The sequence below is a fragment of the Melospiza melodia genome, chromosome 1 (assembly GCF_035770615.1).
Source record: "Melospiza melodia melodia isolate bMelMel2 chromosome 1, bMelMel2.pri, whole genome shotgun sequence".
NCBI classification, from domain to species: domain Eukaryota; kingdom Metazoa; phylum Chordata; class Aves; order Passeriformes; family Passerellidae; genus Melospiza; species Melospiza melodia.
The window spans coordinates 147,799,346-147,812,650 of record NC_086194.1 but is presented as its reverse complement, the minus strand read 5'-3'; the positions used below and the strand labels follow the sequence as shown (position 1 = coordinate 147,812,650).

Here is a 13,305-nt window from a genome sequence, read left to right as displayed (position 1 = left end):
TTTTGGGTTTTTCTTTTTTTAGTGAATCACAAAATATGTTTTTTATCTATTGCAAACACAGAGGGGTTAATTAATACTTTTAACAGGTGGATGTATGTCACTGGATGACTTGAGTTTCCCTTCTGAAAGGAGGCATTAGATGACACATCTTGTCACTTACAAGTGCTCTCTGTTTGTTATGGAAATCCCTGAAAGAGAATAGAACCCACAACGCTATTATTTGCAGCATCTTAAAGGATCTGCTGCCCAGTAAGTCAAAGGATGGACCTGTAATTCCTGCTTTCCTATTCCAATACATCTCTGTATGGAATTGTCAACTAATGATTAAATAATTTTACTGTGAAGTCACCCCACTGACACTGCCACAATCATTTTTCATAGTTTTTGTAAGAAGCCTACTGAATGCAAAACTAGAAAAGGTATTTCTGTGAGGGTACCGGGAATGCCTGGCACAATCTGCAGGTGCTATTCAGTCTTACAGCTGTGAGGGGAAGGGCAGCAAGGAGGGCAGGAAAACCATTTTCTTGGAGTTTTACAGGTCTTGGAGCTCTCAGGTTACTGTCAGTATTTCTGCTGATACTGGAAACAGCCAAGTTACAATTAACAAGTAGAAACTATGCATTTCATGTAGGAGAATATAGGAAGTTTGTTTCAGGGACAAAGCTTCTAATAAAATTCTATCTACCTATCTAGACATCAGGAATTGAAATTTCAGCCCTGAAATTCCAGGGGTGGGCTGGGCCCTAACAGAGAGAAAGGAAGAAGAGGGTTTCAGCTTTCTGAGTACAGTAAGGCAAATATAGTTAATGTTTCATTTGCAGTAAGAATAATGGTCCCATTGTTCAACCTGGAGAAGACACAGTGGAGATCTTAAAGCACCTTCCCTTAGAGCACCTAGAGCCCTACCTATAGAGGGCCTCAAGAGAGCTGGAGAGGCACTTTTTCCAAGGGTTTATAGTGATGGAGCAAGAGATAATGACTTTAAACTGAATGAGGGTAGGTTAAATTGGATATTAAGAAGAAATTCTTTACTGTGAGTGTAATGAGGCACAGGAACAGGTTGCCCAGAGAGGCTGTGAATGCCTCACCCCTGGAAGTGTTCAAGACCAAGTTGGATGGAGCTCTGAACAACCTGGTCTAGTGGAAGGTGTCTCTGCCCATAGCAGAGGGTTTGGAACTGGATGATCTTTAAAGTGCCTTCCAACCCAAACCATTCTATGATCCATCCCACAGTATGCAACTGGGAAATCATAAACCATGTTGGGCATACAGAGTAATTTTCACAGCTACAAATAAGATGATGTGTGGAAATACAGATTTTAGGATTTGAGGAGTGTAGGTTCCAGGATAGAAGACATGCCTTAGCGCTGATCCTGAAGCTTAACAACAACACCATAAATATTGAAGAGTAAAAGAAATCTCACTGGATTTTTCTTTGTGGAATGTTGTTAATCAACCATAGAATAAGTTTGATGTTTTTAAAAATGAATCCTGAGCCACTTCTCAGAAATGCCAGTATCTCAGTTCTGGGCAAAAATTTGTAATTGGGCAATAAAATTAAAATTTAATCAGACAGCTAATGACAACAAAATCTAGAACTGTTTAGTGCAGACTTGTGCTCATTACCTTGTGCTCATTTTCTGAAATGTTTATACAGTCTTAAAAAATGGTGAATCAAGTCTTGAAGTGACCTGGAGAAGTAAGCTGACACTGACACATATGGATTGGTTGCTCTGTCTTCAAACAAATGTTTCATTGTTTTATTCTATGTTAAAAATGAAAGGCTATATGGAGCTATGATTCTGACTCATTGGTAAATTATGTCATTTTGAAATAGGAAAAAACCCTACTTCAGTGATAATGACAGCAAAACTAAAGTAAATAAAAGAAAGTATTGACTCAAACTACAGAAAAGTTATTAAAACAAATATAGTCCTTCTTAAAGCAAAACCAGAAATAAATTGACCACTGTGCCTTTGTTTATTTTTCCATATATGACAAAATACAGATCTTTCGAAGATTATTAACTTTTCTTCGCTGCTTTTCTGTTCAATTTGTTAAGTAAAGAAAATGGCCTTGCTTGGTCTTATCCTAGGCAAGCTATTACAGCTCCAGAGCTCAGTCCCCAAGGGGACTGGGTGCTAGAAGCCAGCTCGCTCTCAGACCAAGGCCACAGGACAGCCCTAGCAAGCAGGGAATATTCAGCTCTTAGTCATTAGGCAGCTCTTATGATTTCAAGCTCTTTTGCTTGCTAGGTAGCTTTTCCCTTGGCCTAAGGCTCCAGCAGACGGTAGAGAGAGGAGAAGCAGAAGACACTGGCTGTTCCACGAGTATGGCTTTATTGGAGGGTCTGTGAAGGGTCTCAGCTCTTCTTCTTCCGAGTTAGTAGGGGTACAGAATGCTACTTTTATACCCTTGGCCCAGATCCAATCCTGACCAATGGCAAAGGTGTTAGAGTGACCATAAGTGACCAATAGTAGGGTTAACACAATATTGCCTTACATGGCTATAGGGATAAGGTACAAGGCGGATGTCCCTGGAGACAGGAAATTTCTTTGCCGCTGTGTCAGCATTCTATTCTCCAAGGGACCCTGGCTAAACCTGAGGGGTTTACTACAGTAAAGTATTTTATATTTTGCTTGGCCAGTATTTTTTTCTGTGCCATATAATCAGCTGCATATGAGCAATTTTCAATATTGAAAACTGTGATCAACTCAGTGCACTGAAATTAACTATATGGGAAAAAATACTGATACTCCCAAGCCAGTGATTTCTGTGTCTGTGATCTCCACTGAATGACCAGATATTATTGAAAAGAAGTAAATAAAAAGAGCAGACATAGCAGTTCTGTGAACTCATGACAGATCCTCACTAAGACTTGTGGCTGGCTCAAGGGCATTCTTACTAATTAGTCTGATGAGGATTTTAGTATTCTTTGTGCTTTTATTGAAGATGAGAGGCGTTCATCATCAAGCCAGATGACCTGTTTTTGTTAAAGAGGTACTATGACAAATGCACACTTCAAACCAAAAAAGATAAAGAAAGATGACAATAGCTTTCTAAAGACAAAAGAGGAAAATTAAATTTGGATGTGAAGTAGGCCAGATATACTCAAATACTACCAGCTTGAATTTTTAAAATAATTTTAGGCATTAGCTGACTCCCCTTGAGGTCCAAGTGCATAAGTAAACATGAAGGAACTGGAGGTGATATCTTGACCTCTTTTAATTCAGGGTTTCAGTCAAACATTTTTCCAGATCCTAAATGATGATGAGTAGTTATTAACAAAGCTGTTATTCTTTCCTCTAAAGACTGTAAATATTTGCAATTACTATAAAGCAAAGATATTATTTGACTAATGTGAAGCTTTCCACATTGGTTTATGTCATTTAGTTGAAGTGAAGAAAATAGACCTGGGAGAAATTGTGGAAAGATATTCAATCCATCTTTGTACTCCACTTATACCTTGTCTGTGATACTTGCCAGATCTACCCAAATAATTCCTGATATTGACGTTTTGTACTGTTTACATGAACTAAAAAACTAAAAAAAACCTTTCAAGTATTTTAATTTAAGAACTGTGAGTATTTCTAGTCCCATCTCTTTACATAAGTTGCACTTAACTGTATCTTTAACCAAAATCTGTAATAAGGGAAGTTGTGTAGGCAAATATGCTTATACACATATTGCAGCTACTGGAAATAGAGGATTTCCAGATCAAGGCAGTCAAGACCCTGCAAAGATGAAGAGTGGAATAATTAAAGATAAATGTCTCATAAATACTTTAAAATATTTATTTTGGAAATTTCAGGGAAGGACATGGGACTTGGTGGTTGGTTGCAACAAGTAGGGAAATTAACTGCATTGAGCAGCATAATGATAGAAAAAATATCCATGCCTCTAGTGAGTTGGGTTTATCACTTTATACATAATTTAAAACATGCTGAAAGGAGGCTATTTGATCAGAACATACTCTTAAAACAGGATGGAAAATAAGTGAGTCAGAACACTTTGAAGATTTGTGAATTCCTGCAGTGTTCCTGCCTTGGCTTACTGGGTATGACTCGGTTGTCCAGGCAAAAGTGTGTATTGTCATTTGAGATGCCACAGGTATCTCTCGTGCCTTTTATGTCTTCTGCAGGGTAATGGTCTGCTGTACCAGCTCCAGTGCCATTTCTGCCAGCCCCATGTAGATATCTTGGAAAGCCTGCAGCGTCCCAAATGGCTGCAGACTGAATCCCACCAGCTGCGTTCAGTAGTAGCTGTAAAGCACAATTCATGCTACAAGAGTGACAAAATGTCCAGAGGCTGCCACTGGGAGAGAGTGGTAAGAAAGCAATTAAGCTCTTTTGCAGGGTAGGAGATATGGAGATGTCTCACATTTGCCTTGGATCTTGTCAAAATTCTGGCAGCTGGGGAGCACACTTTTATTAGTGTGCTATGAGCACACTACCCCCAGCATTAATGAATCAGTGAATTATTCAGCTTCAAAAATATTACAAATCCAGGCCAGAGTTTGCCAGTGCATGTGGTACTGCCTAGAAAGACAGAGGCTAATCAAAGCTGAAATTTTATGGACTCTGATCATGAATGTGAGAAGAGAGGGAAACGCCAACATTCCTATGAAACCTTTGAATCTGAATACCAAAGGTGGCCACTCCCTCTGCAGATTTGAAAGGTATATTACAATTGTTTTGCTAGAGGGCTACTTCAATTAATATTTTGTTTCACTGGAGATGGCTGAGTAAGGCCTTTGATCCTAAAATATCATAACTAATGTACCCTTTTCAAGTGCTAAGCTTTATTCAATGAAAGAAAAAGGGAAAAATAAACACACTGAGGACAGACATAGCTATCAGGTGCAGATTCATAGTTTACTGACTATCTTTGATAGTAACATTCCCTAAGGCTTATGGCCAAAGTTGAAAATATTTGTCATCACTGCAGTGGTAATAGAACAAAGTGCCACAGAGCATAGATCCTAATGTCTGCTGAGCCTTAATCTCGCAAAGTGACCCACACAAGGAAATGTTTTCAAAGGTTAGGCAAATGTGCTCAGATCTGTGTGATCAGATCATGGACCTGAAATCACACCCTGGATAAGTACAGTAAGCCAAATATTTAGACACTAAACTAGGTAACAGTCTCAGATAAGCGAATTTTTCTCTTATGTTTATTTATTGCAGCCCACCACCAATACTTGCACCCTCTAAAAGAGGTCTTAACTAATAAGATAGTGTCTCTCACTTTCTCTCCTTTATCCCTATCTTCTGTCCTGCCCCTGTAATAAGTAATTTTCTGTACAAAATAGTGCAGGCTGAATAGGTACAAAAGAAGATGGTCCTCAGCACAGCCAGTTCTCTTGGGCTATGGGGAACAGAGGCTCAAATGCTGTCTCTGAAAGTGATATAATTGTAGCTAAACTTATCACTAGGAGATATATGTGATTGGGCATTAATGCAATTTAACATAGAGAATGTCTTGTTTGAGGAAGTTTCAACTCAAATTTCAACTTAAGCCATGACTCTAAGGTGATGTTATGTGCAGCAAAATTTTGACAGCCTGAATTTCAGTTAACATACAAATGAAAAAAAAGTAAATGAAATGCTGCAGTACAAGATGTCTGAGCTACATGAGGAATGGGTAAGAACAGCAGAAGATTCAGAATAAGCCAAAAGAAGAGATGTTGAGCATTCTGAAGAATTTATATCATTTAGGGTGTGTGCAAAGTAAAGTGATGCCTACTGACTTGCAAAAATCTTGAATGAATATAGAACATATTAGTAAGAATATATCCCGAAACTAAAAAAAAGTGGATTTTTAGGACGGGATTATCAACAAAAAGTAACTCTGTTTTTGAACCAAGCTGTTTCAAAAGACTGTGTCATCCTGAGCCTATAATTCATAATGATAGACAGTGAATGCACAACTTACAAGGAGATATCATAAACAATATGTCAAGTCTAAATGAAGTTTTATGCATGCTCAGAAATACCTTGAGTGTTAGAACATTTTGAGTAAGCTCAGCTGCTAGAGCAATATTGCTCCAATCAGTGCTGTGCCATCCCACAGCACGCCATAGCAACACTTAGGGTAAGTTACACAAATGCAAAAGGAATGCAGAAAGAGAGCTGGAAGTTCCTAATTCATAAGACAAGTGTAATTTAAGAAACAAGGTTTTGTTTGGGATATAGAATGATCCCTACAGAGGAAAGACCATTTCCCTGTTGGCATGCTCCAAGCTCTGTTTGCAAATAGATAATAACTGTGGAGTACTTTCAGTTCAGTGGTGAAGACTGCCATTTCAGAAGGCTTTTGGGAGTAACCTTTTCTCACTTTGATCCCTCTGAATCTCTTCTATCCTTTTCTATTTGATTTGTCTTAGGCCTATATTTTTTTTAATAAGTGCTTAGGAACACATGAAGAGATGAATCACTTACAAGTACAACTTTCAGTCAATACTCAGTAGGTAACTATGCTGGTTTGATAATGCTTCCTCAATGGAGGTGATCTAATCCAGCTCTAAAATGGAAAAACCATTTCTTTCTGAGCCATGAGCTGTCTGATAATGAAAGAAGGGCAAAGAAATAGAGATTTATGTGTGAACAAGAAATCCATCCTCAGAAATAATTGTCATCCAATTTTATGACTTGAGTAATTTCAGTGATCACATATCAGCACTATCATTAGCACAACTGTTAGCACAAGGCAGTAACACAATATTCTAACCATTCTGCTGTTTGAAAATGAATTTGGTGCTATGAACATCAATGGTAAGGTTTCACTTTTACACAAGCTAATTCAGGCTGTTAAACAGCCATGAGCAATGTGTTTGCATTGGATATCTAACTTTATTTGCACATCTCTGTTTCCAGTGCAATGTGTGACTGGATGCATCTCCAGAGTGTGCTTCATTTAATTCTGAGCTTATGGCTAAAAGAGGTGCCAGGAATCACCCTCCATCCCCTGACTATAGTGAAGCCTCGATCACAGCCTTGACTTGCTGCCTAACTTTTAGATTACTAAAGAGGAATGATTTGTGTAGAATACAAATCCAAATGCAACAGCATCCCAGCCATGTCATTGTAACATTCATTTCTTCACACAGCACGTTCTGGTCTTGGCTGGCATAATGTCAGTTTTCTTCATAGTAGCTGACATGGGCCTGTGGCTTGGATTTGTGCAGGAAACTGTATTGATAATTCAGGGATGTTTTTGTCATTGCTGAACAGTGCTTGCACAGAGTCAAGACTATTTTTTCTTCTCACCCCACTCCCACAGCAAGGTGTTTGGGGGTGGACAAGAATTTGGAAGGGAACACATCTGAGACAGCTGACCCCATCTGACCAGAGGGATATCCAAGATCATATGGCATCAGGCTCAGCATATACATCTGGGGAAGAAGGAAGGGAGGATGTGCAAAGTACTGTTGTTTTTCTTCCCAAAACACCATTAAATGGGATGGAACCTTTCTTTTCTGGGGATGGTTGAACACCTGCCAGCCCATGGGAAGCAGTGAATGCACACATTGTTTTGCTTTGCTTATATGCAGTTTTTGCTTTACTTAATAAACTTTATCTCAACCCACGAGTTTTCTCACCTTTGCCCTTTTAGTTCTCTCCCACCAGGGGGAAGTCGGCAAGCAGCTGTGTGGGGCTGAGTTGCCAGGTGGGATAAACCACTACACAGTCGAAGGCACAGATGAGCAATTTTCATATTCTCTTTGGTTTATTCAAGTTAAAAGAGACTAACAGATATTATTTGATGTGGCAGAGAGAAAAAGTGTGTATTAGAAAAGCAACCAACAGTAAGACAAATATATTGTAGTATGTATTTTTTTTGCTTACTAAGAGGAAGATCTTCAGCTCATCCATTGATTGGCTCCTAGTGGTAACAATTATATTAACAGTATTTCTGATGATATGTAGTGTTGACAGTTATGTCAGTACATCTCACTGGTAAAGTACATCATTACACTTGGTAAAACTCTGTAGACAGGGAGAAGTTTGGTAATAAGTCAAGTTAGTAACTTTACATCAATAGCATGTCTCTAATTAACCACTGAATGACTTCCAAGTTCTGCAGATGTAGTCAGCACCAAAGGGATCTCTCCATCTCCCATCATTTATTTTATTACCAGGTAGAGGTAGCATAACCTATCTCCCTGCAACTCTACAGTTGTGATAAAGGCCAAAGTAAAAGAGAACCTAAGAAGGGATATTAGAGGTTTGGTTGGGATAGAAGAGTTGATCAATTTATCTGTCAGACACATGCCAAAGTAAAGTGCTGTGATCAAGAAGTGATATATGAGGCACTTATGTCATAGATTTATAGATTCAAGTATAAATCTTTGAAATACAATCATAAATGCTTCATCTATCTCTGGGGCAAATCTTTTCTTAGCTCTGAAATGAGTATCAATTAAAGCACATGGAGGAGACGAAGAGTGAATGGGAAAGGGAGTGGTTCATCATAGAGGTGTAAGTTGGTGGAGGATCTAATGACAGGATTATCATACTGTGCTTTGTTTTTTCCATCAAACCTTAAGAAGACAAAGCCAAGCCCAAAGTCTAAGCACAGACAATGGAGCTTCTGCAAGAGTAGCAGCATCAAAAGCAAGTGGAGCTTTTATTAAATGTGTGTTGTAGCTGGTTAAGCAGGTAACTAAGATTTTACAGTCTGTATCCAGAGAAGTGGGTCTGATATCTTCATTGTGAATGTCCCATCCCAGGATGTTGTTCAAGATCATGCTGGATGGGGCTTTGTGCCACCTGGTCTAGTGGAAGGTGTCCTTGCCCACTGCAGGGGGGCTGTGAATAGATGATCTTTAATGGTCCCTTCCAACTCAAACCGTTCTGTGGTTCCATGATTATGGCCCTGTTGGAGGTTTTAAATTGTTTTGGATGGTCAATAATTGAAAAATACATGTCCTTTAGTCAGGAAAGGTAGGAAGAAAGGAGGGTAGAATCACTGTGTGGACTATTTTCTTCACATTTTAAGGTATTTTTCATTAAAACATATATTTATCAAGTACAGCATTCATTTTCATATTTTTATAAATGGAAATACTTTGTAATTTCTTATTCAAGTATATCACTACAATGAAGAGGAAGATTATGTTAGAAGCTGTCCTAGCCATGGAACCTACTGAAAGGAATGTACATCTCCTACCAATCCAGAAAAATCTGGATGTGCCAAAAGAGAGAAACAGTGTAACACCAGGAGAATTAAAATTAGCTTGCTGCTATTAAAATTAGCTTACCTTGCTGGTAATAATTAGTGATTTTCTTGTTCTGATACAGAAGTTAACTCACCAATACGAGATGGGAAAAAAATGGCTACATGACAGTGAAAGTAAATAGCGTTTTCTTCAACAGTAGTATTTTTGATCTGTAAAACACATGGTCTCATCACTAGATGCACTCAACATCAGCCACAACTACTTTCCAATCCATGCTCCCATAACACACACAAATGTTAGTACTTCTTTAAAACTGCCATTGAGTATTTTTCCTCTCAGTAAACATCCTTTTTTGATGTAGCTTTATATTAAAAAAAAGCACTTTAGGGCCTCTTCTCAATATTCTAAAAATTTATCTGTAAATATTTTGGTTTTGGAACAGCACAAGAATAAGTTAAATGCTCTGAAGTATTGCACCATTTACCCAAGTCCCTAGGGATAAAAATGCTTAATACATGATCAAAATCAAGTTCTATTTTTTAAAGTGTGCATTCTGCTTTTGATGTAATCTACAGAGAGAGCAGGCTTTTAGAAATGATGCAAACTGACAACTGATGTCTGGCTTATTGACATTTAGATGGGTAATTGTTTGCTGGCAGCTTGTCCAGAAGAAGTTTCCAAAGCCTCAGAGTACACATCACCCAAAGCTCTCACTGAAGGCCAATCTTAAAATGTCACTGTAGAACATAAACAGATAAAAGGTTATCCTAATTAAAGCTGTGATGAGATAGTTCCAGACTATCAAAAAGAGGAAAAGAATTATTACAAAAGTAGTCTAATAAAATCTTTAGTACGAGAGGAGGCTTTTGTGGCTGGTTTGTTATGTTGGTTTTTTTTTTAATTTGCAAACAAGATATTTAAGAGATACTATATATAAAATATATTTTTTATCAAGTACATTCATTTTAATTTGCATTAATTCTCATTTTAAATAGCTTTTTCTAAGCTTTTAGAAAAGGAATTTTCTTTTTATAAAATTTTTACAGGTTTTGCAGAAATAACTGAGATCATGGGGAGCACCAGAAGAGTCTACATGAAAGGCCATGTGGAGGATTAAAACAGTGCCAAGAGGAGTACTGGCAGCCTCTCTTCTTATTCACTGCTGTGTTGAATTCCTGTTGAGTGAGAAATAAAATCTTACTACTGTGTACAAAGACACATCTGCCTTATCATTGCCATCTTGTCACAAATACTACTCCCCTTTTCAGCCCCCACAAACTGTGTGAAAGAAATTGTTGCACTATGATATGAGGGTACTGTATACGAGTTCTGCCAAATTGAAAATTCAACATATATCTAATTACTTAGAGAGACATGGCCTGAACAATAAGAAGCACTGGGGAAGATCCATCATTAGTGAATCCACCATCTCCCAGGTTCCCCACTATGGACAACAACATATGGCTTTTCGCTTTGTGTCCAAGCAACTCTGCAGAAAGGAGTTAGGGAACATCCTGTATGAATCTATTGTTTTTTTAAAAAAATCTTGTGTTATTAAAATGTCTTACGCAGAGCTATGAGAATCACTATAAATTCTGTACATCTTTTCATGGCAGTCTCTCCTCCTCCCCCTCACTGCTCCCAAGTGACTTTCTGTATGTCCCGTTACACATTGTTGCACTTCCACCAAAGGGCTGCTATTGCATGAACTGAAGGTTTGGGGATTTTGTTGTCATATAATTGGCATACTGGTGTTAGCCCTGAACAAGCCATAGGAGAAATGAAGAAGTTCACGGGATAATGCCTAGCAACTCAAAAAGGGAACAAAGATGACACCACTCACTACACCAGATTTTCACATGAAGGTAGTTGCTGTCAATCCCTCAGCATGACTGACTGGTGTAGCACCCACATTTAGAAGAATTAGAAATGTAAATGTAAGTTTCTTTCCTTTCATATACCATGATTAGATGAAAAATTGTAATTAAAATACCAGGCAGGTCAGCAGTGCACAGACTAATAAATTCCTCATCACTCCAACGTCACCATGTGGTTACTCAACAAGAAACTCTTTCTGCACTACAGCCATTTCCCCCAAGGACAGTGCAAGAGCAGAACATTGCTCTGTGTTGAGTTAGAGAACAGGATGCAAATACAAGTACAGTTTCTGCTGGTATTTTAGCTCTTGAACACATTCCTCAGTGTATACCCTTGAACAGAATGGAAAAGTTACTTCAAAGGAGCAGAAGCTGAAAAAATAATTTCTGAAGTGACCTGCACTTAGACTTCAAAATCTACATGCTCCATCTTAGAGCTCTAGTTGCATTCTGAAGAGTGTGTTGTTAGGGACAGATAGAGTGCCAATTACCAATCTTTGATTAATTCTTTTAAACATATCCACAGTGTAGGACAAACTGTCCTTCCCATTCTCAGCATATGATCCTGTCAGCAAATATGTCAATACTTACTTTCCCTGACCCCCTCTCTCTGCATCCTGTCAAGACTTCCTCCTCCAGAATTGTCATCCATATCCTGCCCCATGCATTTTCCCATTCTGTTCCCCCAGATGTGATTGAGATCTCCCACAGCTTTACCTCTCCTCCACAGAAGAATGCTGCAATGTTTTCTTCTTGCACTCCACAAAGTGCCAATGGTGCCCTGACCCTGTTGGCTGCTGATTACAGAGGCGCCTTGCGCCCCTTCAGCCTGCTGCTCTCTGAATCTGATACTGCTGCTCTGGCTCTTCCCTTTGGAAGACCTTCATCTCTTGGCCACCCACCTGCAGCATCTAGGCAAAGAGGGCTCAGCAGCAGCAAGAGCTCAGTGCCACTCTGTGGGGCCACCCCAAAAACCCATAACAAAGTTCTCTCAGTCTTCCTAAAAAGTACATATTCAGCTTCTTCATCTATGAGGTTAATCCATGGCATTAATTAAGCATGATTATTACAGATTTGTAGCCATCTTGCTTTGCAGGTACTCAACTGAAAACTGATTTCAGAACTTTGTCTTCCTGCTGAAAACTATTCATCCTCTCCCTCAAAATGCAGACTTGCTTCAGATCTGTCAGCTATGTTTTTATGGACCTTTCTGTATCCTGTTTTGGATCCAGGATTCACAACTCTTTTTTGCCAAATATAGGTCTGCTGCCTACACAGCAAGAAAACATTTGGAGTTGTGACATAAGAGTCAAGATAGGAAGGTGTTTAAAAAGACTATGAAATTATGAAGAGAAAATATGGCGAACAAGACCTGTTAATGTAAACTGGTGTATTGAATTGTGCTGGATTAGACAGCCCATAATGAAGGTAAATTGCTCATCTACTAGCTTTTATTTCCATGTAAAGATAGTGTGAATATAGCAGGAGGAATCCTGTGCTATCAGATAAGCAGCCAATCTCACAATAAATGTAAGACAGCATCCGTGCACTTTTTATTTAGAAAAAAGAAAAGAGGTAGTGAGCTTATGTCAGTGATAAATGTAGAAATGAGTGCAAAGCAGGTTTGCAGCATGGTTTCTCTGCAGATTTTGCCATGTGTCTGAATTAAAGCAGAGCATTACCGTTGCCACAGTTTTAACTGGGTTTTGTTAGTGTACGTGTGTGTGTGTGTAGTTTCTTCTCAGAAGCTGGTCTAAAAATATTTACAATTGCTTCTGAAGAATGACTCAATTATTTATGGAATTCAGACTTTCATAAATTGTAATAACAGTTTAGGGACTGACTCCAAACCTGTTGAAAGCAGTTACTAGTTTCCAACTTGTATCAAAAGAATCTGGATAAGCATAGAAAGATCCCCTTGAAAATATACATTGCTATTGGTTCTATTAAATACTTCAGAAGAGGTAAAATCCTTCCCTTAACCCCCTACTAAACTGAAGTGAAAACTAATTCATACATTACATGGAAATTTATTGACATTTACAGAAGGGCAGAAAGGTGCCTTTCAAAAAGTCACACTTTTGCATGCCATTTCTCCTGTCAGATCAGGATAGGAAGAGGATGAGGTAGATCTGCAGTGCTATTAAAAAGCTAGGTATAAAAGAGATCAGTGAAATGCCAGAATAATTAATATGAACATTATCTGTACTTAATTTGGCTAGCCTATCACCTTAATTAATAATTCAA

The 13,305-nt window shown here is 38.4% G+C and overlaps 1 protein-coding gene across 4 annotated transcripts in view; it reads left to right on the top strand.

The window, feature by feature from the left end:
- The window catches only part of OXR1 (oxidation resistance 1), a 346,510-nt gene that overhangs the window by 44,596 nt on the left and 288,609 nt on the right, over window positions 1–13,305 (top strand). For all 4 annotated transcript variants that reach the window (XM_063171039.1, XM_063171034.1, XM_063171029.1 and 1 more), the window contains one exon: window positions 10,228–10,363. In XM_063171039.1, the coding sequence (XP_063027109.1) occupies window positions 10,285–10,363 (79 nt within the window). In that variant the 5' untranslated portion in view covers window positions 10,228–10,284. The remainder of the gene's footprint in view (window positions 1–10,227; window positions 10,364–13,305) is intronic.